The 21,704-nt window shown below is 43.1% G+C and overlaps 1 protein-coding gene across 6 annotated transcripts in view; it reads right to left on the minus strand.

The window, feature by feature from the left end:
• caskin1 (CASK interacting protein 1) overlaps window positions 1-16,788 on the minus strand; it is a 149,905-nt gene extending 133,117 nt beyond the window's left edge. For all 6 annotated transcript variants that reach the window (XM_028598506.1, XM_028598503.1, XM_028598500.1 and 3 more), the window contains exon 1: window positions 16,055-16,788. In XM_028598506.1, the coding sequence (XP_028454307.1) occupies window positions 16,055-16,148 (94 nt within the window). In that variant the 5' untranslated portion in view covers window positions 16,149-16,788. The remainder of the gene's footprint in view (window positions 1-16,054) is intronic.
• Between the last annotated feature and the right edge of the window lie 4,916 nt (window positions 16,789-21,704).

Genomic DNA, 21,704 nt, shown 5'->3' on the forward strand with positions numbered 1-21,704 from the left:
CAGAGAAAGGGGAGGTAACTTTTCCCCTTATGACATCATAAGGAGCAAGATTCCAGATCGGCCCATCTGAGCTTTCATTTTCTCAAAGGCAGAGCAGGATACCAAGGTCTCGGTTTACACCTATCGCCATTTCTAGCTACTGGGGGACCATAGGCAGGCTGGGCATATTAATGTTAAAAAAACTCAGAAAGTGAAATGTTCATGCCATGGGACCTTTAACTTTCCATTTAGAACCACCAGCGGGTCAAAATGGTAGTTTCTCCTAAATACGTTGGCCAGGCTAATGACATTCAGCCTCAGGTTTACTTTGTGTTTAGCGCTAACTAGCAATTGTTGGCATAATAAAACCCTATAGACTGAGTCATTGTGAAGTCGTGCTAACACAAGAATCTGGTTTATATAGTAAAATACGGAGGTCCGACCTATCTGACGTTTCTGCTGTGCTTATTTTCTGTACTGTGTTGCTTTGCTAGCGGAGTTGATAAACCAAAACTTACGTTGCGAACAGCAACATCTCCCCGCCGGTCGGACTGACTGCTAGTTTTGGGTAGGGCTGCACGATATGAGGAAAATATAATGTTGGTGAATATCGCGAGAAGAAATGACTTGCGAAAAAATAAAAAGATATTAAGTGTGCTCAGTTCTGCATTTCTGCTGCTTTCAGTACTCAACAAATTGCTTGTGGAATTTAAAAGAAATGAAAGGAAATCCTTTCCATCATTCTTTTATTGAACAAATTGAACATTGAGTTGCATATAAAAGTCAACACTAAAAAAAAGAATAACACATTTTAAAGTGCAGTTTTCTACTAATATTTTCTTTCAACAGTCTTTCGCGATATGTCACATGTGCGATGTGTTTATTCCGCCAGCTGATATATACATATACATATATATTATATATATATATTATATATATATATATATATATATATATATATAAAACGATATTTTGTGCAGCCCTTGTTTTGGGTGGTGTCATTTTCTTTAGGTCTTAAGGTCTCCAACTGAATGTGGGTGAAAGCGTTGACGTATGAAAGCATCAAACGTGCATTTTACATGAATGAGATGAGAGTATATCCAGTTGTTCCTCATCCCGTTTGCTCTGACAGTGCCGTTAAATTGTATGTGCGGGACACAGGGGTTTTCTACTTGGAAGACAACCATTGGGATTTGGTCTATACAGTACAATATGCTAGCAGCTCTGTGAGGTTGTATGTAGGCACAGCGGCACTTTGAGCATCAACATTAGCAACATTAGTTAGTTATACGGTTTACATGTTCACCATCTTAGCTTGTTGGTATTCTAACATTTGCAAATTAGCACTAAACCCAAAGTACAGCAGAGTACTGTCAAGATAATGGACTTCAGGGTCTGTGGAAAATGAAATGGACGCCGTGGAAGAAATCAACTTGATGAGATTGGAATAAGTTCAGAGTGATTAATCACTCTGTGTGTGTGTGTGTGTGTGTGTGTGTGTGTGTGTGTGTGTGTGTGTGTGTGCGCACGCAATGGATCACATGTCTTAGCATGAGCTCTGCGGTGACAACGCAGACAAACAGGGACGTTTCCGTTTAAAGAGAGAGAACTGTGACACACTAAAAGCACCTAGGGCGAGATTCGCTCTGAATACAGTTTTCCATTCTCCTTTCCATCGTTTTATCTTCCTTCTAGTTGATTTGTTCCTTTTCATCTTTTCCTTCTTTTTTTTTTTTTTTCATTAGGGAGGATGGAGGCTACACACTCCCTCGATGTGCTCACGTTTTCCCAGTTGCTCTGAGGATTGGGTTCAGATGGTCTGAAAGTCCTCCAGTCTCTAAAGTTCCCTGATCATCTCCAACCGTCAGTCTATGCCCATATATTTCAGACAAGCTTCCTGGAAAAAAAGAAAAATAAATTCTGACCCAGATATCTGCCTCCAAAATCAGCAGGAGAGGCGTCAAAGAGACTACACAAAGAAAAGTCTGAAATATTTATTAGTTAGGTGAAGGGGAGGCCTTCATCGCTAGCTTCACATCGTGCTTTAAAAATTAGTTATATACGGCCAATGTGTCCATGGGGGGGTAAGTAATTCAGTAGAGCCAGGGATAGGGGGAAATCCCACTCTGAGAGGTATCCAGGGTGTCGCTGTGATCCTAATTAACTATTCGGTTTATATTTGTGTTACATTTGGATGGAAACCTGACTTGGCAGCAGCAACAGCTGTAGCTACTTGTAACACCCTTGCCGCCAGGCTGCCGCAATGATGTTGCAATCCGAAGACGCTTCTTTAGTCAGATCCTGTAGTGCTAATGCAGGATGGGGGAGTTCTACAATAACTACAGTATCAGTGCGTGAAGACGTAGGTTAGGGCTTGCCCCTTTTGGTTGTTTTGGTCTTAGTCGACTAAGATTTCTTAAGTCAATTAGTCATTTTCTTTTAATGCTTTTTCATGCTGAATGTCTTATTCTGAAGAAACTTGTGAGCACATATCTGATAAAACACAAGATTTAAAGTGGTGCTTTTGCATGATTCACTGTGGAGAAACTCAGATTTACAGAGCTCTCGATTAAATCAACAAATAGATTACCGGTAGTCGACAAAATCATGTGAGTGTTATAGTCGACTTAGAACTTTTTTAGTCGTGGAGACCCCAGTCGTAGGTGCTCAGTTTCCTCTTTTAAAACGGACTGAAGGAGGTTAATACGGGAGAGAGTAATTTCACAGTGCTAACTTTATGAGATGGAAAGCATCCAACCAAAGCAGGCAGAGAGAGGGAGAGAGACAGGGAGTTACAGAAAATGATAAAACTGTGAATAAAGGATTCATATCTGGATCAAAAGTGTTTAATGACCTTCGATAAGTAAGTATTATAAAAGCTGGATTTGTAAACACACACACACACACACACACATACATACAATACTGCACAAACTATAAGTGCATGTATCAGAGGTCAAGTACATTAAATGGAATCTTTTGCAAATATGCAGCTGTGTGGGCAGAGATCCAACACCAAACATCTGTTCAACTACTGGATCACACATGTACTGTAGGGCTATGTATGGACAGACACAGACACACACACAAACACGCTAGGCCAGTCTCCAAATCTGTCCAGCTGGCCAGTCCCTTATGGTCTCTGGTCACTTCTTCCTGAGGATGAGGATGCACACACACACACCCACACACACACACCCACCCACACACACACACACACACACACACACACACACACACAGCATGCATTTGGGCCCTTATAGCACCTTCCCCTGTCTGTTGATAGCGGTATCAGCCGGTATTTATCAGTTGAAGTATCAGTATAGCAGCTACCAGGCTTGACAGAATGGTCCATCCGCAGCTCTCTCTCTGGCTCCACTCTGCATTGCCCACACATTAGAGTGGGCTGTGGAAGCAAAGCCTTTTGGGATGTTGTAGTGCTACATTGCATGCAGAAAATAAAACAAGTAGAAGAGCAGATTCATATAGACCAGGGGAAGCAGAATAGAATAGAGATTCTACTCCTCTACTCACATACGCACACACAGACACAGACAGACACACACACACACACACACACACACACGCTATGAAAGTCATGCAGATATTTTGTTACTCCAGATGGTGATGTTAAGAGCATACAGTAGCATTAATGGACAGCTACCTTTTTATAGAGGGCGAGCCAGAGCAAGTGAAAGGAAGGGGTTGAACAGTGTGTTTATCTGCTTTAATGTAAGAGTAGAGAGAGAGTGTAGCACGGACATTGAACTGTTTGCCGCGGCCATTTGACTAGTTAGTAGAAAATGGCGCTCAGCACTGTGCATTGACCATAGAAACAGAATGATTTAGCCCGCTACAACAGTCACAGTTCTTTGCAATGTCAGTGTCCAGACCCAATGTGAGTCCCCTACATGATGTGAGTCGCGCATGTGCAGATCGGCCGCCATCTTTGACAGCTAGCTACAGCAACACCACTAAATACTTTCACCCAGGATGTGTTTTAATCCAAACCACGATCTTTTTTTTTTAAACTTAACTTGTCGTCTCGGTACCTGAAGCTAACTGTAGTGGCCGAATGACACTGACTTTTTCTGGGTTAAACTCAACTACCACGGCCCCTGAAAGCACCGTCATCTGGCGGTGCATGTACCGGGCTCACAGTCACCTATTTGCGGCTAAACACAACTACCAACTGCCGCTGATACGACGGAGTTCTGTCAACGGCATCGCAGAGCTCTGTAGCGGGCTGAACACAACTACCAACTGCCCATTAAAAACTTAAAGGAAAATAATATATAAAGACCTATATATATTGACCTTTTCGCGTTTCCTATCACATCAGTCGGTAACTATGTGGTCTGTCCAAGTGGCGTTATTATGGAACCCACGCAACTTCTAGGCAAGACCCGCCCTTCAATAGCATTCACACGCTACCATTGGCCAGGCAGCCATGCTTACGCAAGGTAATGGAAGCCAATCTGTTCAGGTCCTATCCCCTGATCCTCCTAACCTTAACTACTCAAGGTTAATGCCTAACCCCAACCAATCGGGCTGCTTCAAAGGGCGGGACTTGCCTAGAAGTTGCGTGGGATCCATAACAACGTGTCCAAGTGGTGTTGCCGTAGCTAGCTGTCAAAGATGGCAGATGCTCTTGCACATGCGCAACTCACATTGTGTAGGGACTCACATTATGTATTGACAGTCACTGGTACCCAAAAAAATGGCCTGTGAATTTACATGTATGCGGTAAAAGAGCAGGATTTGTATTTTTAGAAGAAAATAATTTTCCGTAATTTTACAGTATTTGTTTGGCCCCCCAGCTGCCAGAATATAACCGTTTTTTTTACAGTGATGTTGATTTGAATGCGAATGTCTGTTCTATTCTCTCTGTGGTTTCAAGTTTCCACATCACACTTACTGTACTGCAAGTTGCATAGTGGGCCAGTATTGGCTTGGCAATAAAAAAAGTCAGCTGAAGACAGCATTTTCAACGTAAGGTGCTAACATTAGCTTAATTAGTGAGCTAACTTCCAGCTGATTTCAGCCGGCAAAATCAGCGATCATACATTAGAAATGAGAAGCCTGCTTTTTGTCTACCTCTGTCTGAAATCATGGGCCCATTACTAAAATTACAAAGAATGTTGAGAAGTTAATCTGCCGCCCTTCATCATTGAAAACTGCATATGTGCTGTGTAAAGCTTGACAGACATAGCAACAGTAACTAAGGGGGCGGGGCTTAGTGAACAGTCAGTTATTCATCCACTGGTGTTTGGCAGAAATTTGTAGGGTTCAGTTTATTCTCCTGTACTGTAGCAGAAAAAAAGCATGTTATACTTATTATTTTTTACCAAAGGTCATACCACACAGTCCACCCTCGATATACTCTCACACACATATCAAAGACCTAAGGGTGTGTCAGTGTACGACAACAAAACTGAGTCACGGGCCTGTTTTGAGTGGCCACTCACATAGCAAGAGCACCGGCATTCATTCACAAAGTCCCAAGGCGATGCTAAATGTATTCACTGTGGATGAAGGGCGGAACATTTCTAAAAGGTTCTCATGTAGTACAGTAAAAACCTTGTCCACACCGTGTTAGTTTAAGTTTAGGAGTTGAGTCTGAAAAGATGCATCATTTCCTGTCTTTATTAACTGTTCAAACATTCATTCGAAAGCAGTAAGAATACGCATAATGTCATGAATTCAGGGCGTGAGTGGAAAAATCCTGCAAAGGTGATGGGTAAGCACAGTGGCACTCTGCAGCAGCTGTTGAGGAGACACACACACATACACACACACACACCTTTGCACACTAACAAACACACATACATACAGCTACTGTATTAGTTACATACTAATTATCAAATGACATGGCTCAGCTGTCTTGTTATTTTCTCTGTCATATCTCTTAAATTCAACTCTCATGTCTGCAGAGGATTTTGCCAGCATATTATGCTCAATGTATATGTGTGTGTGTGTGTGTGTGTGTGTGTGTGTGTGTGTGTGTGTGTGTGTGTGTGTGTGTGTGTGTGTGCATGACAACTTTTGTCCCGTCTACAATGCTTGACTTCTACCATAACAATCATAACACCGATAATGAAAATTCCAACAGAGTCTGCACCTCTCGGTGCCAGTCTCTCTGTGTGTGTGTGTGTGTGTGTGTGTGTGTGTGTGTGTGTGTGTGTGTGTGTGTGTGTGTGTGTGTGTGTGTCTGTAAGCCAGTACAGTAGGTGGTTAATGCCACCTCTATAAATCGGTGCTGATTGAGCACGGGAGGTCCCACCCCGCTGCCCTTGTCATTTTGTGGGTGGTCTTTATATCCAGACTAAACCACTTACTCCCCTTCCCCTCTCATCCTGTTAATCTGCCCAATGTCGACAATAGAATATGATACAATAGAATAGAATCGGTGTGCTGGTATTCACCATTAACTGTCATTATCACACTTCGTATAACACTTGATTTATTTCTGTCCCACCTTTGCTCCTCTCTCCTTATCAACACCTCTTCCTTAAATGCATTTCCTTTCCTGTGTGTTCCTCTCTCTCTCCTTTGCTAACCACGATCACGTCTTCCTTGTCAATGCACGATGTGAGTCCCATTTCCTGCCCTTTTCTGTCCTGTTCTGTCCTGTTCTCTACACTTCCGGTCCTTTCCTTTCCTTTTCTCTCATTTCCTGTCCTTTTCTCTCACTTCCTGTCCATTTTTCTCCTTTCCTTTCCTGTCCTTTTCTCTCACTTCCTATCCGTTTCTCTCCTTTCCTTTCCTGTCCTTTTCTCTCACTTTCCGGTCCTGTCCTTTCTTTTTCTATAATTCCTTTGCTTTCATTTTCTCTCATTTCCTGGCATTTTCTTTACTTTCCTGTCTTTTTCTCTCACTTCCGGTCGTTTCCTGTCCTTTCCTTTTCTCTCATTTCCTGGCAGTTTCTTTCCTTTCCTGTCCTTTTCTCTCACTTCCTGTCCTGTCCTTTTCTCTCACTTCCTGTCCTGTCTTTTTCTTTCACTTCCGGTACTGTCCTTTCCTTTTGTCTCATTCCTTTTTCTGCCACGTGCTGTCATATCTTTTTCCTTTCCTGTCCTTTTCTCACCTGTCCTGTATTTCCTTTCCTTTTGTGTCATTTCCTTTCTTTTAATTTCATGTGCTGTTCTATCTTTTCCTTTCTTTCCTTCATTTCCTTTCCTATGCTCTCTTGTCCCGTTCTTTCCTTCTTTCCCTTCCTTAACTTTCCAGGCAAGTCATTGCCTTTCCTTTCCTTCCTCCATATCCACACGTTCCCCTTCCTCCCATCTCCTCACCTCTCCAGTGCTCTCCTATTCTCCCTGAACTTGCCACTGACCCATGAAACTATGTGGATGTTATTTTTGGTGCAGCACATTGTGCAGATGGGTAAAAGTGTGTGCGTATGTATGTGTGTGTGTGAGTGAGTAAGTGAGTGAGTAATATTTGTGGGAATAAAAGAGGTGGACATGAGTGAATGTGTTCAGCTATCCCTTTGTTTCATCGCCCTGTTCTCCCTGTCCTCGTTTGCAGCCTTTCATCACCTCTCCTCGATCTGTCTCACTACAAGATGTCTCATCCTAGTTCTTTTTCTGTCCTCTCTCTCTCTTCTGCAACTGCTCTTACAATTCCCTTTTCCTCAAAGCAACAAATATCCATCCACCTCTCTCTCTCTCTCTCTCTCTCTCTCTCTCTCTCTCTCTCTCTGTAATTCAATCATGGAGGCAGTCAGCTCAGCAGAGAGGTGAGTGATGATGTTTTGGAGGAAAACGCAGCGAGCTCAGCGAGCCAATACTGAACTTCTTTCATTTCGAAAGCTGTTTTCTAGATAAAAACTCAATAATCAAAGAATCAATGAGACTGTCTGACTTTTTTTTTCTTCTCTTTTCTTCTTCTCGCTTCTCTCTCTCTCTCTCTCTCTCTCTCTCTCTCTCTCTCGCCTTTCTGCGTAAGTCTGTGTGGTGCACTTGACTGACTTGCCCCAGCACAGATATTAATAAAGAAAGCATTCCTGTCAGATCTATCATGTTAGCTATCTGTCTGTCTATGTGTCCGTGCTGCTGCTGCTGCTGTCATTATGCTTAACGGAGAAAACACAGCATGCTGGAATTAAACCACCACAGCATACTTCGTCATATCTTCAAGGCTCTCTGAGCTGATGCAACAGCAACGAGCACATGTTCATCATGTCATTTACACCTCATCTCATCTGAAGGACCTAACATTTGTGTAAATATTGCCATGATTGGACCGGAAAATCAGGAAATTTGCAAAAATTGATGAATTTGGAAGAAAATTTAAGTTACTAGTCTCTGTACTAAGGTAGCAATATCCATTCGATTGGGGAAGTTTTTCAGTTGCAAAACCAATTTTGCTTGGCTATGAAAGAGATTCTCAGAGAACTAATGCTGGAAATTGAACAAGGAACCCTCTAACCTGGTGCATTATTAAGACAATAGTAATGTTGTCGTTAAGAACTGACCTCAAAGCAGTTACATAGAGACAAAAAAAAGAATTGTACAAGTGCTTTCTTTAGTACAGAGGGTGTGGTGCAGAGACGGTATACCTAAAGCCATACATCTGTAAAAACGGTCATGCCAGCTGTTTTTCCCTCGCCAAAATTTCCCGTTATTTGGCATGACATTAATAGCCTACCTTAGATTATCTAGCTTCATACGATACCAATATCTTCACTGTAGCTTTAAAATGGAGCCACTTAAAAGATCCATCTCTGGACTTTATGAATCGATAGTGGATCATTCAAATGAAGATTTATTTGAATCAGAAAAGCCCTATGGCCCTATGGTTTATATTGGATTATTAATTATGGAATTAAATGCATGGTCATTTGGTAAACTAAAGCATGAACAAGATGAAATATTATAATTTGATTTATATTTCAGCAATTTCTAACAGCACAAAAAGCTAGCACCATGGGCACTAAGGTGCAAAAAGAATAATGTGCACTATAATATAAGTGCACCCTACAAAAAAAAAAGCTTCTCTCACTGAAGCATACCGTTACAGACAGAGCACAGTTGTGACAGTATGTGAAGCTTCCTCACTGCCTGCCTGCCTGCTCCTTTGTGAATGTGCACTGGTGTGGATGCAATCATCTGCTCTACTCCTCTGCCAGCCACGCACATCATCAACACAGAAAGATGGGGCGGGTGGGGGAGAGGGAGTGAGAGAGGGAGAGGGTTAAGAGACAGGGGGTTGGTATCTAGAATGGTCGGTGGGCATTAGCATCTCTCTTGGCTTCAAAGAAAGAAAAAAGGAGGAGTCAGATAGGTGTTGTGTAGCGATGGAAGCCTGTGTCAGACTCTCATGGCAGAAAACAACATCGTGCCGGAGGTTAAATCCTAATCATTTCATTGATGTGTGTAATACACACACACACACACACACACACACACAAAACACACAGCCTTAAATGACACACAATAAACAACCATCAATGCAGATTACACCACCCACTTTGACACACAAACACTGAAACAACCGATTGACAAACAGACCTCAGGTCACACTCAAGGTCTGCTCCATGTAAACACACACACACACACACACACACACACACACACACACACACACAAACACAAACACACAACCTTGTCTAGTGCCATGTGCAGAGGGGGGTGCTGAGTGACAGCAAACTGATGATAGCTTTCCAGATGGTACCAGATGTGTCTGCATGTGTGTGTGTGTTGTGTGTGTGTGTGTGTGTGTGTGTGTGTGTGTGTGTGTGTGTGTGTGTGATGCAGGTGTATCTGTACAGACTTTATGTCTGGCCTGAGTAGGAGTAAATTAGTTTCAGCAGGGCAGAGCCTTTTCCAGACCCAGACCCACACACACACACACACACAACACACACAACACACACAACACAGCCGTCCCGTGAGCATTTTAATGCTAGATGACAAACAGGTCTGTGTTAAGATCAGCCTTGGGTTACACTTCCCTGCTGTTTGTCTGGGACTCTCAGCCCCACTCTGTCATTATTGCCTCGCTGCTGCTTCTATCTGCCCCATTTGTTTGGTTTTTTTGCTGAAAGAATGGCCCACAGCCCGCCTCCTGTAATGTCAGTGTCCTGCAGACACGGTCCCCCTGAAAAACACTCAGCTTTTCAGGAACTGAGAAAAAATACGGTTTGTTTCGCTTTTCACGTCCACAAATGATTTCTCAAAGCGTGTTAACCAGTTTGTGTGGCACAAAGGCGTTTCCGTGCTAGCGTGAGTGATACAACTGCAATACAATTGCTGCAACTAGCAATTGTTTTCATGGTGGATTAACCTGTCGATTGTTTTCTCGATGAATCGATTAGTTGTTTAAAAAAAAAACGTTGATCTGTTTTCTAAAACCTGTCCTCAAATGTCTTGTTTTGTCCACATCTTAAAGATATTCAGTTTACTGCCACAGAGGAGTGAAGAAACTAGAAAATATTCACATTTAACAAGCTGCGATCAGAGAATTTAGACATCTTGTCTTTTCTTTACAGAAAATGACATACTGAAAATGAAATACTTTTGACAACTAACCGAATAATCAATTAATCTTTGCAGCTCTAATACAAACGATGAAATTCAGTGTGATGCTGGAAAGGCAGGGCTTTGAAAGAGAGAGGGGGAGAGACCTTGAATGCGTCATAAACACCTTCAGTTAAGCGAGATGGTACTTCAAACCAGACATAAGTGTAAGTTATAGAAGGGCAAACCTCAGGATGGAACCACAAAATGTTGTACTCGGCCAATGATGCGGTTTATGTGTTTATTTGCGAGTGATGGCAGCCATTAGATGCCAGACGAATGATTGATTGTCCAGCATGTCTGCCTGCATGCTGCTCGTTTAAATAGAAGTATACAGAGAGTAAAGCAGCAGGAATACCGAACAGAGGAATATAGGCACACTGCCATTACAGTAATACTACTTTTTATACTGCCATTAAAACTACTACACTCAAACTCATTCTCAAACTTTGTCTCCTAGTTTTTTATATAAAAAAAAAACATGGAACTAATTCTGAAATGATGAATGCGTTTAATAAAGCATTATTGTTTTTATTTCTATAATCTTTTTAATGTAAAATCTTAATCTGAAAGTAGAGACTCTCTCTCTCCCTCTCAGATGTAATAATAATAATAATAATAATAATATTTTTTTTATCTCAACCGGTTGTAATCTTTACACATTTATATTGATTTATAACCGATTCACGATGCCTCGTTAGATCCCTAATAGATTGTAATAAACAGAGGGCTAATAATAAGCAGCATGTCTCAGGCTATTGCCTCTTCCAGCTGCAGAATCGTCTTTAAATTGCTTTAGCTGCCGTGTGAATGTACTGCAATCCACCGAGGATCGGCTCATATTCGGTGCACATCTGTGTGTGTGCTGCGAGCAACTGGCTGACGCTTGAAGAAAAAAAAAAAAGCGTTTGTTTGAGGGCTTACCTGTCCTCTGTATCTGATGTACTAAACAGCGTTCTGAGAGGGGCTTCCAGCTGAAGTGCACTTCACTGCAGCCTAACGGTTATTTTGTGATGTGTGACGTGCTCTTATACATAATGTACTCCACTGAGTTCAACAGACACTACTGTATTTTGGGCACTAGCTGAATACGCTGGACCCTACCAACTCTTTTTTATTTTTTATTTTTTTACTAAAGGGATGTCTGTATTTTGCACTAGACCGTCCCATCTTTAATCCAAGGGGTTTCCTGTATGTGCTCTGCTCCACTGTTTGCCGCCTGCAGTCATGCAGTGCACCCCACTGCTTCCTACAAACTGTTTTAAAGCTGTTTTAAAATGTGCTGTACTCCACAGAGTCCTGCTTTGCCATCTGTTTGACCGTATCGCAGTGTAAAAGTTAGCTTTCTATAAAACAAGTCCAAAAGTAAGGCTTTCTATACGCTTTAATTAGTGCTGTCAGTTAAACGCGTTATTAACGGCGTTAACGCAAACCCATTTTAACGGGAGATTAACGTTCTTTTTGGCCTAGCAAACTTTGTAGTTTTTTCACATTTTAACGTTAGAAAAACTACAACACCACACCGGATCTAGCAAGACCGGAAACAAAACAACAGGCACACACTTGTTTGGGCTTGCGTTAGTAGCAGGCTAACGTTACGTTTTGAGTGGATGGCGAGCGCCAGACGCCGAAATGGATGCCAATAAGATTTTGAATGGAAAGTTTACTTTTAAAAAGAAGCCAAATGGTTCCATTGACAAGACCAAAGTGATCTGTGTGTTTTGTCGTTGTGAACTGAGCTATCGTCGCAGCACGTCCAGTCTGAAATACCACTTGATGGTCAAGCACACAGCTGATGCCAATTCTCCGCCCCCTTGTCAAAGCCAGGCGACAAAAGCACAAAGCAAGCCGATCCACTTTTCCATGTTGATAAGAGCATTAAAATGAGAAAAAAATAATGGGACAAAAAGAAATCAAGGGATATTTAGAATAGATAAAAATGTGCGATTAATTGCGATGACATTAATGTGATTAATCACGATTAAATATTTTAATCGTTTGACAGCACTAGCTTTAATATATACTCCCTTCCCACATTATGTCAGATCCAATAACCAGTTTCACCCACAAATGTATTAAAGCAACACCAAAGCACTTTTCCTCTTCGGTTCCCCTACAGGTTGGAAGCGGAATTGTCCATTGTAGTTTCTTATGTCTCATTCGAACTACAGATCCGCTACCCAATCTGGCAAACTTGCATAGTGCGGTTATAGCCGGTAGAAGGCAGCAAAGCGAATGCAGAAGTGCTGTTCACCCTGTTCACCACCTTGGAAACATTATTTTAAGGTACAAAAGAATCGTTGGTGTTGGTTTAAAGCAAGTGAGATTAACAGACTAGTTGTAAAAAAAAAAAAATTATTGAATGATTTAGTCATTCTTCTTCAGTGTTCTCTAGATATGTTTCCACCCTTAACCCCTTCTCCTGAGTATTTCGGCTAGACCAGGAAACTGGTATTGAACCTGCATTGAGTCTTTCATGGTTATGGGTACATAAGTCTATATTCACGACGTTCCACTTCCGGGATAGCTCCAGCGCTGCAGGAAATTCTGCCGGATATGTGACTTTTCGCCGATGTCCGTTACCTTCTGCTTTCTTTGTATTGGAATTTTAAACTCCAGTGGATTTCTGAGGACTATGGTTAACTGCTCCTCAGATCTCTGCAGGGTAAATCCAGACAGCTAGCTAGACTATCTGTCCAATCTGAGTTTTCTCTCACACGACTAAAACAACTTACACGTTCCCCCCAAAACAAGTTCCTTCCTGAGGCTATTTGCAGCGGCTCCGTGCGGAGCTTAGCGCCGCCCATGACGATTGTGATTGGTTTAAAGTGCTCATATTATGCTCACCATTTTCAGGTTCATAATAGGTTTACATGGTTTCATTTTTAAAAAACACCATAATTTTTGTCGTACTGCACATTGCTGCAGCTCTTCTTTTCACACTGCGTGTTGAGCTCTCGGTTTTAGCTACAGAGTGAGGCATCTCACTTCTGTTCCCTCTTTGTTAAGAGTCGCACATGCGCAATAGCTAGGTAAGGACTACTAGCCAGTCAGAAGCAGAGTATGAGGGCGTGCCACGCTAGCAGCTAGGCGAGCATTATAACGTGTGTTAGAAAGTGACGCACGTTTGTCACGGAAGTAAAAGCTGGACTACAATAGAGCTGTTTGGAGCAGTTGGTGAACAGTGTTTTCTCTGCAAGATAGTAAGTCCCTTTGGGGTGGACTTTGGGCTTTTGCACTTTGTAAACCTATAACATGCACACAAAAGATATTTAACACAGTAAAGGAAAGGGAAAAAGCCAAAAAGCATAATATGAGCACTTTAAAGAAATGCCGAAAAACCAGAGCCGGAATGCTGTGTGGACTAGCTAGAGCAAAGCGAGACTATGGGTATATAAAGATTCAATTAAAAAGGTCCCACACAGGTGTCACAGAGGTCTAATTAGCCCGAATAATTGAAAACACCTGTGGAGGTGCGCAGGGTCCTAATATGAGTGATTCAAAGAGGAGATGACGGGCTTGATGTTGTTCAGTGTCAATGGTTTTTGTCATAAAGTCATCACACGCAAGACAGCCACAGCTGTCTTAGCATAGCATAGCAGCATGGTGGCTCAATGGTCAAGGGTCTGGGTTCTGGGTCCTCGTTCCGGGCCTTTCTGTGTGTGGAGTGTGTATGTTCTCCCCATGTTTGCGTGGGTTTCCTCCGGGTGCTCTGGTTTCCCCCCACCATCAAAAAACACGTACTAGGCTCTCCTAGATCTGGCTCCGATCTGGAGTTGGTTCCCGGGTGCTGTAAATGGCTGCCCACGGCATACCTTGAGGGATGGGTTAAATGCAGAGAGTGAATTTCGCTACATGTATGTGTATGTGACAATAAAGTACCTTTCAGACCAATCTCTGTTATTGACAGTGGCTCCTTTTATCCAGATGAGGCCCATCTGCTGTTTGGAGTCTAAAGGTGTGTTCCATTCGAACAGGGAAGTTGAAATTCCCAGTCGGAAAACTTCGACTGGAACGCCCCCTAAAGTCGGATTTCCGACTCGGAAGAACCTCACCAACCCCTACCAAAGCCGAGCTCAAAATCTAACATGGCTGCTCCGTCCATCAACAGTAGTGAAAGCTGTAGTAATATACAGTTTATAAGCACTTCTGTCTGTCTTACCTGTGTCTCATTAAATGAGTCATTCAAACAGTACTGCCCAACTATCTGTGGACATGTTGCTATGCTGTTTGTATGCATGCATAAAATACAGCCTAATGTGTTGTTATCAACTGGTATTGCTAGCAATTGCTAACTGGGCTAGAGCTAAAGCCCCCTGTGAAATAACAGTTATTCCAACTTGTTGTAATGTCACGTGGGCTACTCGGGACGTCATTCTCAGCTCCGGCTTCGGACTTCCGAGGTAAATGGAACGCATCGTGAATATCCAGTGTGAGCACAAGGTCAGATGCTGCAAACCTCCCTGCCTGGAACAGTTTTAGCTATTGAATAGTGAGGGGAATCTGTCTGGACTGGATCTGTAGAAACTGCATTTATAACTGAATTACTCACTATTTCTAAGCTTAAATCTGCAGAAATTGTGTACCATGCATTTGGGCCCTTATAGCACCTTCCCCTGCCTGTTGATAGCGGTATCAGCCAGTATTTATCAGTTGAAGTATCAGTATAGCAGCTACCAGGCTTGACAGAATGGTCCATCCGCAGCTCTCTCTCTGGCTCCACTCTGCATTGCCCACACATTAGAGTGGGCTGTGGAAGCAAAGCCTTTTGGGAGGTTGTAGTGCTACATTGCATGCAGAAAATAAAACAAGTAGAAGAGCAGAGTCATATAGACCAGGGGAAGCAGAATAGAATAGAGATTCTACTCCTCTACTCACATACGCATGCACGCACACACACGCACACACACGCACACACACACACACACACACACACACACACACACACACACACACACACACACAGAGGTTTAACCAGCCATGTTATCTGGATCCCTGTATGTCTGTGTTTGTCATTGAAGCTGATGTGAAACCTAACAGTCACAAGGCCACCGGCAACATCACTCACTCCTGAGAGGGTCAAACGGATCCCTCATCCAAAAACACAACTCTTTCTCCCTCCCTGCAGCTCTCCCACCCTCATTCTCTTTCTCTCTCCCTTGCTGCAGTGCACTCAGACAGGGGTTTCAGGACGGGCTGTCAGTCTCCAATCACACCACTGATCTTCTCTGAAACACCCTGATGCATAGAACCCCTCCTCTCTCTTTCACCCTTGCTCTCTCCATCTCGCTCTCTCAATCACAAACACACACACATACATACACACACACACACACACATGCATAGCCTACACATCATATAGATATCATATCATCATCATCAGTTAGGCCTAATAGTAGCAAACAGCCAGCAATGGTGTGTGAGAAATAGCCTTCTGACTAATTGGTCCCAGAAAAACATCAGAGGGGTAGCTTTTCAACAGAATACCGACGCTGTGTTATTATCTTTTAGGTGGGCTTCCGCCTACAATAGAACAGAATAGTCTGTCTTACTTGCTTTCCCTGGCCGGGGCCTTTGCAGCAGCTTCTGCACGGTGAGCAGGTCCTCGGTCTTCACCGCCTGCAGCAGTTCCTGGTCCTTCCCCATCTTCCGCTCTGAGCCGCTCTACTCCCGCAGCATCCTCCGAGACAGCGGCGCTTCAACCCAGCCTCACCACGCGGAGGGTGCGTCCACACAGCGGCCACGCACAGCCTCCCTCTTCCTCCCCCCCACCCCTTGGTCCCTGACTGGATGAGACCACCTTAAAGCTCTGGCATATGATGGGGTGAGAGAGGCAAATGATAGACTGGATGGGATGGAGGGATGCTCTCGGTTTCCCCCCAGCTAAGTGCAGAGGCAGCGCCGCTGGATGTGGACGGGACCGGCGGCCGTTCTAGATTCCAGTATCAGCGCGCTGGCGTCGCGTGCGTGATATTTTTGATTGGTTTCTCGTTTCCACGGTTTGCTCGCGCTCCTCACCTGTGTATTATAACGTCGGGAGGCTGATTCGTCTCCCTTGCAGCTGCGCTCCGAAACAACCGATTAAAAACCGAACGGGAGACAGCCTCGCCTCGCTGAAGGAAGGGGACGTCAAACGGACTGATGAAGCGAGTAACCTCGCGGGCTCAGGACGCTAGACTATAGGGTAAAGAAATGATTGGGCGCGGTGTCCGTTTCTCCCGAGGTTGCCGCTCTCGTGCTCTGCGTCGTAAACACAATCCAGGGCTGCTGCTGCTGCTGCTGCTGCTGCTGCTGCTGCTGCAGCCATCGCTCCGCGTGCACTCCGTGGCTCTGTATTTGGTAATGGTTTTCTCCGCGTGGGGGGGCAGGGGTAGTGAGGGGTGGGTGGGGGGGCGTACACGCGCCCGCGCGCTCTACAGCTGGCCCAGCTCGTACCGCTAAATGGCTCGTGCTGCAACTTGGGGGCGGACCGGGAGCTCGGTGCTCTCCCGCCTCCTTTTTTTCATCTCTCTCCGGCTCTGTCTCTGTGGCCCTCTCTCTTTGCTTTACAGAGAAGCTGTGGAGATTTATTCAGCTGCCAAGGAAGGCACAGACAAAGTGAATAATCAATGTGTTCAACTCTCTTCTTCTTATTGGATAGTTGGCTGTATTAGCTTCACTGCATATAGCCTAGCCTACCTTTTTCCCAAAGTGATGCAGAGTTAGAGATGTAATCCATTACAGTTAGGCTATCTGAGAAAAGCAATTTCAAACGCACGGTCCTCTATCACATTTTATAAAGAAACACCTGCCTCTGTGTAAAAAGCCTCCTGAGCAGGTGTGTAGAGAGGAATTCTATCTCCCCTGAAAGAAATGGCACTGCTCCCCTTTTTCTCCTATGGCACTGCACAGAGCAGCAATGGCTACTGCAGCAATACTAGGCCTAGGCCTACAACATTTAGCCTACACAAAGCATCAATTGGAGCGTGTAGGAGGAAAACAAAGATAAAATCCTATACAGCCATGTAAGGGTGTATGCTTACTGCACAATGCCAACATGATGTTGTTAAGCAGGTAAAATGTTTACCACGATCATCATCTAAGTTTAGCGTGCTAACATTTGCTAATAAGCACCAAACATTCTCTATAACTAAAGATTAGCATTACACGCTGCGCCAATGTGGACCTCGTTTGAAAGTGTAGTGAACGGTGTGTGGATGGATGAAAAGTATATATATATTTATATACAAATTTTATTATACAAATATATTTGTATAATGTATAAACATTTTCTTTTGCCAACATTAGATATTTACACCGCTAAAAGACATTCAGGCCTATGGAGCATCACGAAAATTTGTTTTGTTTCGTCAGTCGCAAACGTGATTTGACGTTAGCTTATCTGTGTTGCTAAAGTTTGTTCATGTGACCCGAACGGGTCTCCAACAAAGTTCATTTTGTCCTGATTTGTCCGTCTGAAAAATGTCATTTTAGTGTCAGAATGTTCAGGAGATTAGTGGCTTGTGAAGAATGGGCCCAATATTTACTTTGGTGACTATGGGGCAAAATAATCAGTCATAATCTGCGTTCACGTTCACTTCTCCCATTGAAATCAATACACTCAGGACCTGCAGCTAGTCTCCTAAAGAGGCATACATGGCAGTGGAGAAACCCATGTGCCACAGATAGAGGAAATGACTCTGAATTGGGCCGTCCCGGTTCTAAACTGAAACTTTGACCTGATGATGGTGCTAGATGAAAAGCTAATGGGTCACATAAGTTATTAAAATTACTTCCAAGGCGCACATGAATGTGTGTAAATTTCATGGCAATATTTATTTAACGCAAAACCCCAAATGTCAACCTCATGGTGACATGGCTAAAGTAAAAGTCTGGGGAACCGTGTATAGCTGTACAAAATTTCTTGGCAATCCATCCAACAGTTGTATTTCAGAAGGACCGCACATCTGTGAAAAACATGGCTACAAAGCCAATATAGTCAGTAGGTCATTGTAAATCCACCAGTCAATTTTCATTCCTACGCTCACCTATGGTCACGAAGGCTGGGTCATGACCGAAAGAACTAGATCGCGGTTACAAGTGGCTGAAATGGGTTTCCTCATGAGGTTGGCTGGCGACTCATTCAGAGATAGGGCGAGAAGCTCAGTCATCCGTAAGGAACTCCGAGTAGAGCCGCTGCTTCTTTGCGTCGAAAGGAGCCATTTGAGGTGGTTTGCGCATCTGGTAAGGACGCCCCCTGGGTGCCACATCGAGCTGGGAGGAGGCCTCGGGGAAGACCCAGGACTAGGTGGAGAGATGATGTCTCCACCCTGGCCTGGGAACACCTCAGTCAGAGCTGGTTAATGTGGCTCGGGAAAGGGAAGTTTGGGGACCCCTGCTGGAGCTGCTGCCCCCCGCGACCCGACCCCGGATAAGTGGATGACGGTGGATGGCTGGAGGTCATTGTAAATATTTAATTAAAGGGGAGCTAATATATAGCATTTTCAGGTTCATTCTTGTATTTTGTGTTTCTACTCAAACTAAAGCTTTACTGTTCAAAAAACACTATCTTGCTCATACTGCCCATGGCTGCTGCACCTGTATTCACCCTCTGTACAAGACCATAGACTGTATAATATTAATGGACAAAGCATCCGGTTCGGCGAAGTGCTGCAAATGCGGAAGTGCCTTAAACCTGCATTCTATCTGAGGTCCAGCAGGGGGCGACACGTGCGGTCGCAAAAAGAAGGTCGGTGTCTGTAGAAGTCTATGAGAAAGTGACCCACTTCTCACTTGATTTGAGTCAGTAAACATTTTTATAATGAGTTCATGGTCTCAATCGCTAGTTTTAAGTCTCTCACACTTCCCTCTCGTTTAAAATCGTCACATCCGCAACCAGGATGGCTGCGCCCGTAATGGCAAACTCAACGAAGGATAGCAGATCTCCACAAACCAATGGGTGACGTCACACATGCGCTGTCCATTAATATTAACAGTCTATGTTTGTGACCAAATAGGGCCTAACATTCCCATCAGCCTTTCATTCCCAGGAAAAAACTTGATTATCTATGTACAATAACTGGCATAGAAGTGAATATCTTAAATGGTCCTGTATATCACACTGTTTTGAAATGTTCCTGTATGCTGTTGTTACTTTAAATGGCTGGAAACACGGTTCCTTACAAAGAATGCAGTTACAGACTGTATGTTTCTGTAGTGACTGTATATAAAGGAATAGTTCTACATTTTGGGAAGTATAGGTTTATTTCCGTTCTTGTTGAGAGTTAGATGTGAGGATCAATACCACTCTCATGGCTATACGGTAAATATAAAGCTTAGCTCAGCTTAGCTTTAGCACAAAGACTTCACCCTGTTCCCAGTATTTATGCTAAGCTAACTGTCTCCTGGCCGTAGCTTCATATTCACGGTAGCCAAAGATAGGGAGAGTGGTATCAAGTCCTCTAACTCTCAGCAAGAAAGCGAATGAGAGAATTTCCCAATAATGTCAAACTTATCCTTCAGATTCCATTTTTAGATAACATATCAGAGTACACTACGTTTTTATATTTGAATATTTGATGCATTTTTAGGAATCCAGTCTCTCCACAAACCTGTATACCCTACATATAGAACCTACAGTGAAAGTGCATATGCTGTGGTCATGAAGTCAATTGGAGAAAGCAGAGCACATATCAGTGATTTTGACCCTGACTTCTAACTGCAACAACAAACTTGTCTTCTTTCTCTGTCCAACCTCCTCCAGATTTTTAACTCCACTCTCCTCTCCATTGTTTGTGTGTGTGTGTGTGTGTGTGTGGGCAGTGCCTGGATGCTGCTCTCTGCCTCCTCCACATATCCAGTGAGTTATGTAAGAAAACTGAAGAGTAGCCCATGAGTGTATTTATAAATCTGTCTTTGCTAATACAAAAGCTGCTCACCTTCCCCACACTTGATGTATAAATGTTCATAATTTCAGAGTTTACCTGCACCACTCATACCTCCCTCTCCATCTTTTCTGCGTGTCTTTTTTTTCTGGCATTGTTAGACAGGAACAGTTGGTTTGAGACACGATTTAATATTATGTCCAAGGGAGGAAACCGTAGATTCATGAGCTACTTACTGTAGCCATATTTATTACACCCAAAGGGAGCCCTGTTCTCTTTCTCTCTCTCTATCGGTGTGGGTTTATGGTGTGGTATGGGGAGTGAAATTCCTTACCAGTACGGTACTTTCTCTGGGTTCTAAGAGAAATTGGTGCATGTAAGCTTGCACACATGAAAACAAGACAGGGGACTGTTTTAAGATGAAGCAAACACTACAACCTGCAATGCTTTAAAGGACTAGGACAACTTTGATCTTTGGAAGCAGAAATTAGAAGAAGCAGCGGAGATGAAGTGCTTAGATGCATATTTAATAGACAGTATGTAGTGGCACAATTTCTTAATATTTCAGTAAACATTTTGCCCATTGAATGTAACATTCTCATACCTAAATGAGATGTACTGTATCTATACATCTCTTTCCATTTTAATCCAGAAGCATATATTTCTGCAGTGACTCATCCTGACTGCATGGTGGTTAAGGGATTGGAATAGTTGTTTAGTGTGTGGTTAAAGGGAATAGTATAGTAATGCTTATCAGGCGAACACACACAAAACCACACGAGAGTCACTTCATTTAACATGAACTTGAAATAGGGCTGTTGTGTGAAGGATTCAGAAAATCAAACACTGCCCTCAAGTGGCCTGTCACAAAGCGTGCACCTCCTGTGAAGACTTTCAGTGTTTAGCCTCGTCGTTATTGGAACTATTGAGGCACTGAGAGAATGAGCAATGATAAGTAAAAAAAACATTTGTCTTTTTGTGCCCATTTTAAGATAAACCAGTGGCTGGAATATGCATCTACTATTGCATATTGTTATACCGAGTTGTAGGTAAGTACATTATCACAGTCAGCACATCAGCTTAAACATGTAACAAGAAAAGAAGGAAAAAAAAAACATCCATTAAACAAAACACTTTGTTGCATAGCACTGCTTTCTTTTTTTGGGTGCCTTTTCTTATGAAACGAAACATCAGAAGGTTCCGAATATTCAGAAATTGGGCAAACTAGCAAATCTCCGCGTAACAGTGGAACTAATTTGAAATACCGTAGTGAGTAGTTTATAAAATATGATGTTTTATTATAAGTTAAACTACCCAACAATATACAGGCCTACCAGTC

The sequence above is a fragment of the Perca flavescens genome, chromosome 15 (assembly GCF_004354835.1).
Source record: "Perca flavescens isolate YP-PL-M2 chromosome 15, PFLA_1.0, whole genome shotgun sequence".
NCBI lineage: Eukaryota > Metazoa > Chordata > Actinopteri > Perciformes > Percidae > Perca > Perca flavescens.